Source organism: Drosophila kikkawai, chromosome 2R (genome assembly GCF_030179895.1).
Source record: "Drosophila kikkawai strain 14028-0561.14 chromosome 2R, DkikHiC1v2, whole genome shotgun sequence".
In the NCBI taxonomy this organism is placed as follows: domain Eukaryota; kingdom Metazoa; phylum Arthropoda; class Insecta; order Diptera; family Drosophilidae; genus Drosophila; species Drosophila kikkawai.
In genome coordinates, this window is record NC_091729.1 from 16,622,847 (window position 1) to 16,637,182 (window position 14,336).

The window sequence follows — 14,336 nt, forward strand, 5'->3', positions numbered from 1 at the left end:
CCAGAATTTTCCAGTAACTGTTAAAAATATAAAATAAATATATGATAGCTCATATTGAAAGTTTAGTTTCAGTAACAAAAACTTTAGTACAAACCATTAAATATTTTTAACTTTCCTTGAACGAACAGGAATATAAACGTTAAGTGTTTGTATCTTGTTTTTATTTATTATCCTGACAAGACAAGTTTTATTTATTGCACTATTTAAATTGAAATTATTCAGAGTGTTGGTCCAATGGCGAAAAGATAAGTTTATGTTTGCACTGCGGGTTTTCAGGCTGTAAAAATAAAAACCTCGAAGATTTATGGCTAGAGGTGGGTTTGCACTTGAAATATAGTCCATGTTTCTAACTAGAATTATATGGAAACTAAAACCCCTCTTCATTTCCTTTTTAAAATAATTTATTGCTTAATATTGATGTACACTCACCTTTTATAAAGTCCACCGCCATTTCCAGACCGTAGGTGTCCTTGTCGCAGTCATCTAGCAGGTGGGCGCCCAGCGTCACGTTCGGCAGAAGCTGCTGCTTGTTGACCTGATCCAAAGTGTACAGCATCGCCTCCAGCGCCTGGATGCCGCCCTGGGGCATGATGGGGCCGCAGGTGATGCTGTCCTCGCGCGAATGGACCATCATGAGGCCGCCCAGGATCACGTCGCCTTCGAGCACGGCGGCGTGCTTAACTGGCCAGCCAGTGGAGGATGGTGGCTGGGGATTCTCCAAGGACTTGGCCAGGATATGAGCAACACTGGCTGCTCCACCTCCTAGTAACCGAGGCGTGGGCACTGTCTTGCCACCGGACCTGATGGCTGAGCTGGTGCTGGGACTGAGACTGCTGCTGATGATGGTGCTAGTGCCGGTTATTGGTGGATATACGGTCGATCCCTGCTGCTCCATTTCCATAACCATATTAGTTGTCAGTGCCGGCCACGCCTCGGTGCCATTTACATAGCCATGGCTTTGTTCCGGCTCCGTATTGAGTTTTATTCCGCCTCTGACAACACTCTTAATAGCAGCCTGTGTGCGCTTTGTTTTTGCTGGCATTATTGCCACTGTCCTGGCCATGTTTGTTTTGTCCTGAATCACTGCTGGCGCTCCGATTTGGTCTCCCCCTGCTGATGCCACATTTATTTTAGCTATTTGTGCAGCTGTCGGAGGGGGAGCTGCCAGCGTGGGCTGCTGTGTCGTCGGCACACCTGCTGCTTCTGTGGCCATGGATGCCAGCGTCTTCTCAACTGCATCAGTGATTGCGTCTAAGGTTGCGGCACTTGCAAACCCCTCGACCAAGTCTCCGGTTGCCATTGTGCCGGCCGTAAAGGTCGCTCCTGATACCGGAGTGTCGGGCGAGCTCAAAGGTAATTGGTTTGCAGGTGTCACTTGCAATATTTCCGTCACTTCATCCGCGGCTTTTGCTCGTCGCTCAACGGGTTTTATGGTTTCGCCTGGCACTCGCTCTGGAGCCGCATTTAAATTGTCGCTTAATAATGAGGCAGCCAGCCTGGCATCATCGGGCGGCCTGACTAATTGCTGGCCACCCAAGAGTTGCTGCTGGTGCAGCAGCAACATCAATGCTAGAAGCCGGGATTGAATCATTCTGACAGCCATGGTTTTGGGGCGTTCGGGTTCGCTTCCGCGATCAGTGCAGCTGGCTCATCGGCTGGCGGTTGGCCACCAGCATCGGGGCATCGGCGGGTGGGAAAGGCAGGCGGGGAATAAATTTCAATTAATTCCGGACAGAGCCTGAAATTTTGTCTGGCCAACACGCGTTTTAATTAAGTTTCGCCGCTCTCGCTGCCTCGCCGCTCGCAAATTGATGTGGCTGCTAATGCGTGGCCGCTCTCGGTCGGAGCATTTTTACGGGTTCTCAACTTTGTTGCGACCGCTCCTCCGTTTCCGTTTCCGCTGCACTGGACAGCTGGAAAATAAAACCCAAGTGGGAACTTCAGTCAGTCAGTACGTTTGGGATATGCCATAAAAGCATAAAAGCAAGAAAGGCTCTAGTCGAGTGTACCGACCAGTGAATACCGGGTTTTTACTTTAGGGAAAACTAAGCATAATTTCTAGAAGTAGTAAGATTTTACCTACCGGAAGTAACTGCAAACTTTACTTAAATTCTATATATATTCTAAGCTGCTCCTATGTAAGGGCTCCTCCTTGTTCACAAACCATTGCACACCCTGAATATTCCCTTGTTTTATCTACGATTACCGGGTATTAAGAAAACCGAACAGCCACGGCAAGGAAAGTGAATTATAAATGTTGGTAGTTAAGCGAGTTTAATGAGCAGTGAAAATATGCATAAAAATGAGCAGACATTTGTTGTTTTTTTTTTGTTTCTCCTGTTTTCCCCGAGCTACAACAGCTTCACTTTTCGCCTAAAAATTCTTACTGGCCGGTGGTGGAAATGGCGGAAATTTGAACTGGGAAAAAAGGTTGTGGCGGAGTGAAAATAAATGAAGCTCTTTAAGTGTCTGGGTGTTGCCTGGCCGTATTTCGAGACCTCCTTAGAAGGCTTTTAGCTATTTTTAAAAACAGAAATCCCTGGCTCGGTTTAATTAAGAGTTAAAGTTCACATTTTTATACAATTTCGTTACAGTTACAGTCAAGAACATACCTCAACAGAATATTAAACAATGGACTATGGAATCCCTGAATAAATCTAGCAAAATATTGTCTCCCTGAATTGAATATTCATGTATCGTTTTCCCTGAATGACCTTCATTTTTGTGTGGCATTTTTCGAAATGGAATCATTCAGCGAACTGCCCGAAGCAATCCGTCCGATGGCTGTCAGCGCAAATTGATGAGATTAATTAAATTTGGGATGCAAACTTCGGGACTGAGATGCCGGCTTCAACATTTTCATTAGTTCCGCTGCACGGTAATTTATGGCCACGTTTCGGCAATTTGCGGCAGCCCTTCTCGGCCCACACATATACGTATGTAAGTCCTGTCTATTTTCACATGGCAGTTGACACTTATTTTCGGCCATGTGTCCGAGTTCCCGGCGACCTTTGGGTGGCAGGAGCAAGTTCCTGGAGCTATTTCGGTTGCCCAAAGTCAACAGAATTTTGGTGAAATGCCAAAATATATACGTGAATGTCAGGCATTTTGGATGGACGCCAGAACATTTAAGGTTTCCTCCTCCTGGCCACATATTACGCATACGCTTTAATAAATGTGTGGGCATATTTTTTTAAAGCCGTCATAAATTGCACTTGCTAGCGGCTAATTGGGGAAATATTTCCCTAGCCCATTGAACCATAAATACGGAAAAATGGCTGGCAAACCCTTAAGGCGAAATTTTTGCCGAGCTCAGTGGGCTATAACTACATATACAAAATCGTTGACAACCCACCCTGGCTGTCCATCGAAAACCCATTAAAGGGCCTCATTAAGCGGCGACAAAGTGGCTAATTGGTTTCGGCCCAGCCACTAGTAGCGAAGCGCCTTTTGTCGGGCTGCTCTGTTATCTAATTAGCCGCCTATAATTAACGCAAATACTTTGATTAGATTTGCCGGGCGACCGTGCAGCTAAACATCCGCTTAAGCCTGGAAGGGGATGCTTCCAAAAATAAATGACAGATATTTTTGAAAGAAGTCCATTTCCTGTGGGCGGTGTCAGCTGCCATAAATGTACGCTTTTCCCGGGCACCTATTCAAACAGGAAATCCTCATTTGCTGACTGGACGAGTCCCACGCAATTTCTGTTTGCTCAAATTTTTGTGAAAAGTGCTTTAGGGAAGAACTGTTTACATTCGAAATAAAACGGGGAGGAGTATCCTGCATACTTTAAATCGAATTTATCATTTTTCTCGCTTAATCGCTATGATTTGTAAGCAGCATTTCGGCAGATTCCGGTCTGCCTATCTCATTACGGCTTACAGCAAATCGAATTTCTCGAAATATTCTCAAAGTATCCCTAAGCTTTTCTCCCTCAAGGACTTTGACCCTTATCGCCTTGCGCCAAGCAAAAGCCTTTTATGCTTTTTTTTTTTTGGAACACATGCAGACAGCCATTCAGGTAATGGTCGTGTTACAGTTTTGGGCCATGATTTTTTATGTGCAAATTATGCACAAAGTTGGCAAGGAAAAGCAATGAGGCTACCGTGCCAAATAGCCTCCTAAAGGGCTGCAGCAAAATTCAAAATTAATGCCCAGCTTCTGCCCCACACGACCCACGCGAGGAGGAGGCGTAACCCGACCGATACCGCCGGCGCTCAATTATTAAAATATTATTTATTATCCTGGGCATAATGGCCGGCACGTGACGGGTCTGGATTGCCGGACTGGCGGCTGACCACTTAAAGCGTGATTATCTATAATGAATATGCGATTCGAGGGCCACCCAAGAATTTCCCATTAAATATTAACACAATGTGTGTGGCGGTCGAGAGCGTGGTTCAAATTTATAATGAGCTCGTAAATCAGTCACTCTCTCAATGGGGCCTCTGTAATGTACTAATGGCACTCTCTTCACAAGAAAATAATGCCACAAAACAATTATGTCTATAAATTTATATACAATATCCGACACCCCTTGCCAAAAAGAATCTCTGGCAGAAAACCAGACCTAATTTAAGCCCGAAGCTTAATTTATTCTTGGTCAGCCATTTTTTTAAGGGAACATTCCCTTCGTCTTTGCCAAAAGTTTTCGAGTTTTTCCTCTTACTCGTTTAATTTCATTTATTATCACTTTTATTGTTTTGCCAATTAACAAGTTTAAGCATTTATTTTGTGCCTTTCCACTCTGTTTGTCTCCTGCCAGGGGGGGGCCCGGCTGCCGAATTTAAATTTAAAATGCGATTTAAGCACTCTGGGCGACAGTCAGCGAGCGTGGAAAGTTTGCAGCCAACTTTTAATTAGTGGCATCCAACATGCATAAGCCTCTGAAGCAGGTGAAAGCTAATTTTCTATTCATGCACATCATCATCGCTGGCCTTTAGCCATTAAAGTTGGCTGAAATCTGGCGGGCACTCCATGCTGGCTTTGATGCTGGGTCAAAAGCTGGAATTTACTAAACAAATTCTTTAGACTACAAGAGCACACTTTTAATTTAACTAATTATTTAGGGATTATGTTTACTTGTAGTTTGAACAAGCAGGAAGCTACAAACACTACTAAAAACGTAAAAAACAAATGGTATTCTTAAATGGGAACAATATTTGTTATTGATTTCTTATTTAAAACTTTGCCCTTAAAAACCCATTCAAAATTTTTGTAATAAAATATATGCTTTTTCTTTAAGAGTTCCTTTTTTATATATTTTCATAGAAATAATAATTTAAGAGCTCCAAAATATTTTTCTTGATAATTTCATTTGCCGTCTAAACTGCTGACATATTTAAGGGGTAATAAATTACTAAATGTCCATCATTGATTTCCGACTTTATGCCAAGAAATCGGAAAGGAAACTACTTTCTCTCTCTCTCGCTGCCTTTGGCACTTGACCATCTATCAGCTATTGAGATCTGTGCTGGCACCTCGCCAACTAAATCAAAAACTAACCCTGCCAAGTCACGAGAGCTCTTAACTCTTCCGTTTTCAAGGCTGCGACTAGTCCCTCTAGGCTGAAATTTCATGTGATTTTATACGAGTTTTCCACTCGGAAAACTTTCTGGTCAATGGCGGCGCCAAAATATGCGACACACGCGCCGACACCCATTGTCCTACGCCTCCACCTCCGCCCGCTGGAGTGTCCTTTCCGTTAGGATCCCTCACTCTCGCGCTGTGACAGTTTTGCAGGCCATAAAGCGACGCTGGCGGCACATTCCGCGCTGCCGTTCCGGACCAGTAGTAAACAAATTAATCCAATTTTGCAAGTGAGCCTGCGGCACGGACGGAGGTCGCGGTATAAATTAAGTAATTAAGTCGATTGCGGGACTCCTAGTTGGGTTAATTGAGACCCTGTCAATGCGTTTATAGGCTCACTCTCCTATTTCCGCAGCTTCCCATTTAATTAATTTGTTTTTGAACTCGCGAATTTTCGAAATTTCGAATCTCGGCGCGCCCACATGGTGCCACATGGGATCGAAAACAATCTTCAGAGTATTAAGATTTCATAAGTGGATTACGGGAAGTGCCGGGGAGAGAGAGAGAGCAAGGCAAATTAATCAAAATTAATCGCTTTTCGCCGGCAAAGCCGAAAGTAATTTGCAGCACACAGGGCGTATGGGTAACGCACCCGAACTCGCACTCACAGACTCTCCTAAAGAACTGGGCCCCGAAATACTTTTAAGTGCTCTGCAGGCAAGAGGACTCATTACGGAAATTGCTTTACACAGACCGAAATGAGCTCAGCTCGCATTCCGCATTCCATCTCGAAGCTTTTTCGGCGCAGTCATTTTCCGAACAGAAAATGCCAGTCGGCAAGCCGGCAATCATATGCTTATTGAAGTGGGACGCGGTCTCCGCTTTCGACTCTACTTTATCAAATGAATAAGTAAACAAAACAGCAGCGAGCCGAGTCAGTGCTATTAAGGATACCTGGCTCGAAAGGCACGAGTCCGGCCTGGCTCATGAATACACATGAGAAGCGGTTGAGATGCGCCAGAAATGAGTATTCCAGGGTATTCGCGGTTCAAGGATATGTCGTTAGTGGGTAGAGTAAACGATTTGGTATTTCAATTAAGGCCTCCTGAAGGTATTCTCTGTATAGAGGGTTTCTAGAAATGCTACCTGTTTGGTTTCTGTGAAATATATACAAACATAGAGATCAAATGGCCTTTAAGGTCAAGTCCTGCTTCTAGAAGTCCGTGAGAGTCATTAAAGAACAGTTGCCTTAAGTATAAGTAGTTCGCAATTTAGTTAAAAGTAAAACATTTATTTTTTAAATGCGATTTCAAGTAGTTTAAACTTTGAGTTTGTAGTTTTAGGTCTTTCTTTTTTGTCATTGCTCCTTTCCTTTGACATCCATCCCACTGTGCTGTCTGTCAGCCCAGGCAGAAGGAACTCGTCAGGATGCCACAAGGAGCAGGATGCTTCTGCTGCCAGACACAACATGGAACACCCCCGCACGCCTTTTTCATTTACGCTCACTCACAAGGCAAGCGGCTCGACTCTGGAGGTTCTCCTCCTGGTTTTTCCCCGAGATCCTGACGTTGCCGCCCTCCTGTTGACAGTGCGGCTGTTTGTTTATTGATTTTGTGTTTTTTTCTTTTTTGGTGGTGGTGACAGCCCACACCTGTGACATTGCCAGCTCATATCGTAAGTATAGGCCCACGTAAAGTGTTTAAAAAAAAAGATGCAAACAACTTTTAAGAACAGGATATTACAGAAAGTGGGTAAAGAACAAGATAAACATACTTTTTTAAATGAGTTTTACAAGTTTTAATGATTTTCTGTTTACATTTTTGATTAAATTTAAAGGAATACATGGGAAAATATATATAAAAGTAAATTTAAGGGAATAACATGAACCACAAGGATTGTTTATTGGCTCAACTCCTGCCAGCATATTTAATCTCAATGGACAGTGAAAGGATTATAATTATGCACAATCAAATATTGTACTAGTCTTGGCCAGGGCTTATTCCGGCTCATTCGTCCCAAGATTCGATATTAACTGGATGCCTCCATCAAAACTCAGAGCACACATCGGCGGTGGGCTGACTTTGTGGGACGGCTTATCAGCCGGTCTTTGGGCATTTGAATTGATGCCCGGCATGACTGGCTGACTACTAATTAAACCAAAGGGCAAAGGACTCCGACTCCGACCTCGACTGGCCACAATATTGGGGGAATCACTCATCTGCCTGCGATTATAATTAACCGCATTATTCAAGTTTATCGAGTGCGCACTCCACACACGCCCTCAATAAATAATGAAAACACACAAACGGAAAGGCAGCACTGCGGCCTAAGCACTCAGGGCTTAGCTCTTGATCTACGAGTTGGAGCAGACTAATGCCGCCTATAGCCACATATCCTCGTACTGGGATATACATATACTATATGTAGGCGCACTTCAGCCATGAGTCGCGCATTTGTAGCGAAAATAATGAGGACAGACGTAGCAGCTCACTCCGCGAAACAAACTTCTAGCAGAAGGAGCAGCGAGAGGAGCTTCATAAATCAAAGGACATGTTCATAAATAAATAACGCGAATTTAAGCACTCGCTGAAAGAATTGTTTATGCTTATATAAGCACTTGAAATTGCCGACATGGCGTATCAAAAATTTATAGAAATATAAAGCCGGTTTGCCTTGCAACACAAAAGCGCATCCTGATGCCAATTGTATGGCAATTTCGTGGCATTCGGGCAGCTCATTAGTGCAGGATACTCCTGCTTCCGGTTACTGCCAGGACGACACAAAAGTCGAATTTGCCTCCAGGAACTCTAAGGCTATCAAAGCCGCCGGACGGAGATTTTGGCAAGGCTCTCGGAAACCTTAAACTGACATAGTATAATGGTTTTCAACAAAATGCTAAATTCAAGGCAAGGAAAAAGCATTGCATATTTTTTATGACTACAGTCCTCTGTCTCTGGTCAGTTTAAGAGGTTTGCCGGGATCAAATTTAAACTGAAAACCAGCTTAAATAATATTATATGACTTAAAGCCGCACTTGATTGCTGCAAGCTATGTGTTTTTGCTTTATTAAAATCCAGCCGCTCGGCCCGCGTTAATCCGACACAATTGGCCATTTAATGACACACCGCCATGGACGGCTTTAAAGAGTCGTAAAAAAAAACTGGAAAAAGAAAAAGCCAAAATAATAAATATTAATGGCGGCTGGGAGGCCCCCAATGGCCATTCCACTTCCGCCTCCTTTGAGGCGAGTCCCAAACTTTGTTTTCTCCTCGCTCCTCCTCCCTCATCTCTGAGCTCCTAAAATATTTATTTATTCACGCACTCGCACTCGCCCGGGGCATAATTTGCACTAGAGCACTTATTGTTGTTAATCTGCTCATGGAAAATTTAATTAGAGCAATGGTTTGCTCGGGGAGAATTCAATTTATGATGGGGTCCGGCATCAATCATGCATGGCCAGTGACAACACAGGGCTTCAAATGCCCATGGCCAAGGTCCACGCCTCACTGGCCCGCCCGAATATCCTTAAAGTCCTGGGCCCCGAAAGTCCTTCGAGCATGAAAATGTTGCAAATGGCATTTTGAGAGCACAGACCCAGGACATCGGCCATCTCGTCTGAATTTAATACACTTTCAACGTTCACCACTTTAAATAGGAAACGCCTTCGCATAATTGCTGTGCGAAGGCGCCAAGAGCATTTTAATTAAGTGAGCCTGGGTGGGAAAAGAGGACACTGCAAGGAGTGTGAAATGGCCCTGGAGAAAACGTGATAACCATTTTCAGTTTAATCAGCAGTCACTTACCCATTTATGAAATTTTAGTTGGCCCACAAAAAAAAAAGAAAGCAGAGAAAGAGAAAAGGGAGTGTGAAAAATATGCCCATTGGCTAAGTGGAATTTAATGTTCTTAATCCGACAATATAAAGGTGTTGGGCCCGTGATTTACTTAGACAACAAAGTGCGGGGGATAACTGGCCCCAAAGAGTTGCCCAAAGTCCTCAAGTAAAACTATTTAACCTGACCCTAAAGTCCGGCAAACAACAAACTTCCAACTCTTTTTCGCAGACAGACACACACACTAAGCCCCAGATTGTTGGCCCCACATAATCTGGGGGTTGCTTTACGACCAAATTGTGACAAGAACTTGAGCCAAAATGGATGAAAAGTTATTAACAACAATTTAGCTGTTTTCGGGTTGGGTCCCTGGCATAATTATTGCATCGCCAGCAGGGGTCATAAGCGGAAAAGTTTTACCTGAGCTGAAGCTGCAAAGCTGGAAAGCTGGGGAACTGCAACCCAAAGTTTGTGGCTCTGTGAATGCTTTTAAGGCCAATCGCATTACGTCCGGCTCATCTTTGGTCCTGACTTTGACCTGACTGAAATACAAAAACACTGCAATCGGAAGGCTCTTACCCTCTGGGAGGAGGTTAAATTAAATGGAAATGCCAGGACAGGGCACCTTCTGTAGCGAAAAATTCTCGAAAAAGGTAGTTAGATACACGAAGCTCGTAATAAAGTCAAGCTGTGATTTCGGTCTTAATTGCAGTTCCTATCGAGAAATGCCTTTCAAGCTGAAATATTTTGAGTGAAACCGAACCTAGGATAAATTTGAACTAGAGATGCAGTTTAGAGTTTACAGCTAGAGAGTTTAAAAAGTTAGTAGTACAATGTTCTGGGAACTTATTATTTATCTAGCGAGGTTTATCAATTAATTTCCCTGTTTTAAATAGATTTTCAGAAACCATGGTTGTATCTTCCATTTAATTGCCTTTTAGGAATTCAGAAAAGCCAAGTAGAAACTGATGGCAGTTAATTTAATTCGGTACAGAGATTTCCCACTCTCCCACATCCTATCTAAAGAGGCCCTTCAGCCAATTTAAGCTTATCGAAAGATGCGTAGCATTTCCCAATTTAATTGATATAAATCCTGACAATAAATAGGAGCAGCCTTCGCCATTTAATTTTACAGTGCACACTTATTCATCCGCATTTGCTTTTGTTTGTTTTTTGAATTTTCATTTTGTGAACGAGCAATTATTTCACCGAATAATTGATTTTTATTAGATCTACGTCGGCTTGGCAAATTAATTTTCCCTCCAGCATTTTTCCCGCATTTGTCACCGAGAAAAACAGCAAAATCCAAAGAAGGCAGACGACGACGATGGAGAACTCCGTAAGTCATATATAACATAGCGATAGCGACGTCTTTGCCTCTTTTGTTGCCACTCTGCCGCCCCCTGGTATTTGCCCTTTAACCTCTGATCCCCTCGCCTTCCCCTCCCTTACAGCAACGGAGCGTGGACCGTGTCATAAATCAGCTTTGTTGCATTTAAGTCGGTGCCAACAAGCTTACAACAATGGCAATCAGCTTAGGAACAATTTTACCCTCACTGAGATTTATAGATTTGCATTGGTTTTTTGAGGGTTTTCTGTCTTGAATATGCTTTAAATTCTTTTAAATATATAATTTTTAATAGTTATTTACTTTAAATAAAATTAAATCTTGATCTTAAACAATAAATATGTTTATATAGTCTTTGCTTTGTTTAATGATTTATTGCTTTTTATTCATATGCCCGACGCAAAAGTTGTTTAAGTGGATTTCTATTTTTCCTAATGACATATTTAGCTTTAGGTCAAAATAAAACATTGCAATTAAACCTAATAAAGAGTAAAACAACAAGCTGTTTAATGATTTAATGTTTATAGTACAGCGAAGAGCTCACCCTCTAGATTAAAAATTAATCCTATTTTATGCTTATGGTTTGATAAACACCATCAACTTTTTGAATTCTTCAAATTCAGCACCTTTAATATTTATATTTAATTAATTTGGTCTGAGTATTTTTAATAATTTTCCATTGAGATATGTATTTAACTTTTAATATTATTCAACACTTTATAAAATATTTAACACTTTGCTTTAAGCACTTAAACTCTGTTATTATCGTTGGTAAGACTGTTCACAATATTCTCCTAACCGAACAGGATCAACCGCAGGACCAACCGCTTTCAAAGGAATCACGTTCGAGACTAACGGGAGTTTCGTCAGCGACATCGGGATGCTGTTAGCTAATGTTTGGGAAATTTTCTAACAGAGCTCTGCAAACAGTCGCGAAAGCCTGTTAAGTTGACTCGGAAAATGGCATTAGAAAGTATTTCAAGGAAAATGATTCCAAGAAATATCTTTATAGAGATGTATATATTTAAAAAAAAGAACTTTTATTTCTTGACGTGCAATAATACCCTGATGGGTTTCCTATAAGTCTGCTTCCCTTAAAATAAGATTGCATATTCCGCATACGCCGCGTGGCCATTGACTTTAAGGACCCTTTTTGCCAATACAAACTTAATGCATCGCATTGATGCGGAAGCAGGCATTAAAGCTTTATGCTGATAATTCCGGCCCCAAAGCACAAGATAAACCCAATCATAATTGATGAGTGCGAAAATGGGACAAGTATCATGTGCCAGCAGGACATTTATCAAATCTCCGGGAGGCCGGCCAAAAGAGCTCCGGTAACTTTTGTGCACCAGCAAAAATTTAGGAAGCCATAAGTTCTGCCCTCTGCCATACATCAAATATGCTTGGCTGCCTTTTGCCTGCCAGCCTGCCGACCGGCAATAGTTGACAAAACATCTGCAGATTAGTTCCCTCGCCCGCAGAGAGTGTGTGTTTGGAGTGTGTGTGTTTGGAGTGTGTAGTGTACCATGTACATGTGTCACACCCAATAAAGAAGTGCTTACTGGGGAGACTCTCAGAAGATTAGCACACAAGACCTAATAACCCGCCCGTATCTCTCAGGTGACGTTATGCCGAGTCATTTAAAATCACTTTACACTCCTCTTAACATGTAAAAGCCGGCGAGAAACTTTCCCATTTCACCCAAAACTGTGATGAAATTTCAGTTGAAGCCAAGTAATTCCAGGAGTTACAACTTTTTGGCAGCTACACAAATGGCACAAAAACGTAATGAGTCTGCAGAAACAAAGGCTTGAAGTAAATTTAAGCCAGAGAGACGAGTACTTTGAGGGTAATGCCACTCATTTGTCTGTGGATCCATCATTAGGTTTTCCTTTAGCAGAAAGGAACACCAAGAACAGAAAATATAAGATATGGATTATGTACTTGAAAGCTAGGAAATAATAGGAAATGTTAGTAAAAACTATAAACTAATTAAAGCTTGGTTAAGACAGGCTCACAAAAAATCCAATGAATTGCTATAATTATCAGCAGAAAGTTTGCTTTTAAAAAAGTCCCTCTTCCATCACCTAGTTTTCCCCGTTTTTGTTCATTTTTATTTTCTATTAATTACTCGCATTCAGTCGCCAGAAAAAAATTGTTAAACGCTTTACGCACAATTAGGCAGTCAGCCAGAAGACGTGTAAAGTGCGTGCCAATGAGCATTAAATAAATATTTGCACGATACCTGGGATAAACAGACGGAGTCCGAGAACAAGCTGCCAAGACGTGCTAAACATTTAATACTATTGCACGTCGTTGGGACGACAAGGAGCTGATAATGATGACGATGACCTGGCCCCCTTGGTGGCCACTGTCCAGGTTCCATGACTATGCCCATCCGTTCTTTTTCACGTTGTGCTCTTTTTTTCCTTCCCTTCTCTCTTTTTTTGTTGACAGCATAATTACGTTGATGACAGCCGTTCGACAGCGGGAATGGCGAAAAGGGAGACGTCTCTAGACTCTTAGCAAACACAGACACTGCAGTGAACATGGATGCGGGGACACGAGCGCCAGGCGCCATTAGACGACCCCCGAGACTCTGTCCAGGACACATATACACATACTACGTGCGAAACAGGTGCTCCGGCGGTCAGCCATAATGGAGTGAAGAGCACAATAGAGTGCAGAGCTCGGGAGCACTCCCGCAGGATTATCTACAAGAGCACAGTGCACCCGGCTTGCATATCGTTCCGGGCAGATCAAGGGCTCCCCACTGTGTGTGCGGAATGACAAACGGCACTGCATTAGTTAAAAATCCCAGAGAACTCACTGGCATTTCCCTTGCAAATAGAAAACACGATTCGGTTCCGGCTTGCCTCGGCCCAAGGCCAGTGCCTTGAGCAAGTAAACAGGGTAAGTGCTTTCAAGTTTATTTTTCCTTTAAATCCCGCTAGGTAGGATGGTGGGATTAGTTTGTTAAGAACATGACTAGCTCAAGTTGGGTTTTAAAACCAATTCCATGAAAGAGAACAATTTCTGGCAAGTGTTTAGTTAAATCTTGTTATTTATGTATGTTTGTTAAAAACCTTTTAAAATTCCTGCAACTACTTTACTTTCATGTTAAAGCCAATCCAAGCAGCCACTTAGCATTCCATTTGGTTTACAAAACTGACTTTCTTTGTTTTCAATTTTCCCATTCAAAGGGCCAGAAAATGTTTTTCTAATTATTGTTATCTCCCACAAGGATCTGTACAAGTGCGCCAAAACTTATTTTGTATTATTTGCTGTTGCCTTTAATAAACCAAAGGCACTTCCCTTGCGTTGTGTTACTTTACCAGCAATTGATTTGTGGTCACTTTCCCAATTGTTTCCGAGTGCTTGTGTCTAATTTATTTCTTTTTAGTTTTCGTAAATTCCACTGTGCAATTTATTGGGCAGCCGGCAATTAAAGTCTGGCCAAGTGCCCAGCACCAAAACTGGCAACAAAACTACAAATGCCTGCGAACAAATATAGTCATTGGTTTGGGGAATACCGCAAAGGACCCACTTACACACACACAAACACTCACATTCGCATAAACAACCGGGGAAGTTTCCTTCTGGGTAAGTGGGAAAGTTTGTCC

The 14,336-nt window shown here is 42.5% G+C and overlaps 1 protein-coding gene across 1 annotated transcript in view; it reads right to left on the reverse strand.

The window, feature by feature from the left end:
* The window catches only part of mtt (mangetout), a 47,786-nt gene extending 46,533 nt beyond the window's left edge, over window positions 1-1,253 (reverse strand). Inside the window, exon 1 of the mRNA XM_070284759.1 lies at window positions 430-1,253. Within this exon, the coding sequence (XP_070140860.1) occupies window positions 430-1,213 (784 nt within the window). The 5' untranslated portion in view covers window positions 1,214-1,253. The remainder of the gene's footprint in view (window positions 1-429) is intronic.
* Window positions 1,254-14,336: the final 13,083 nt, after the last annotated feature.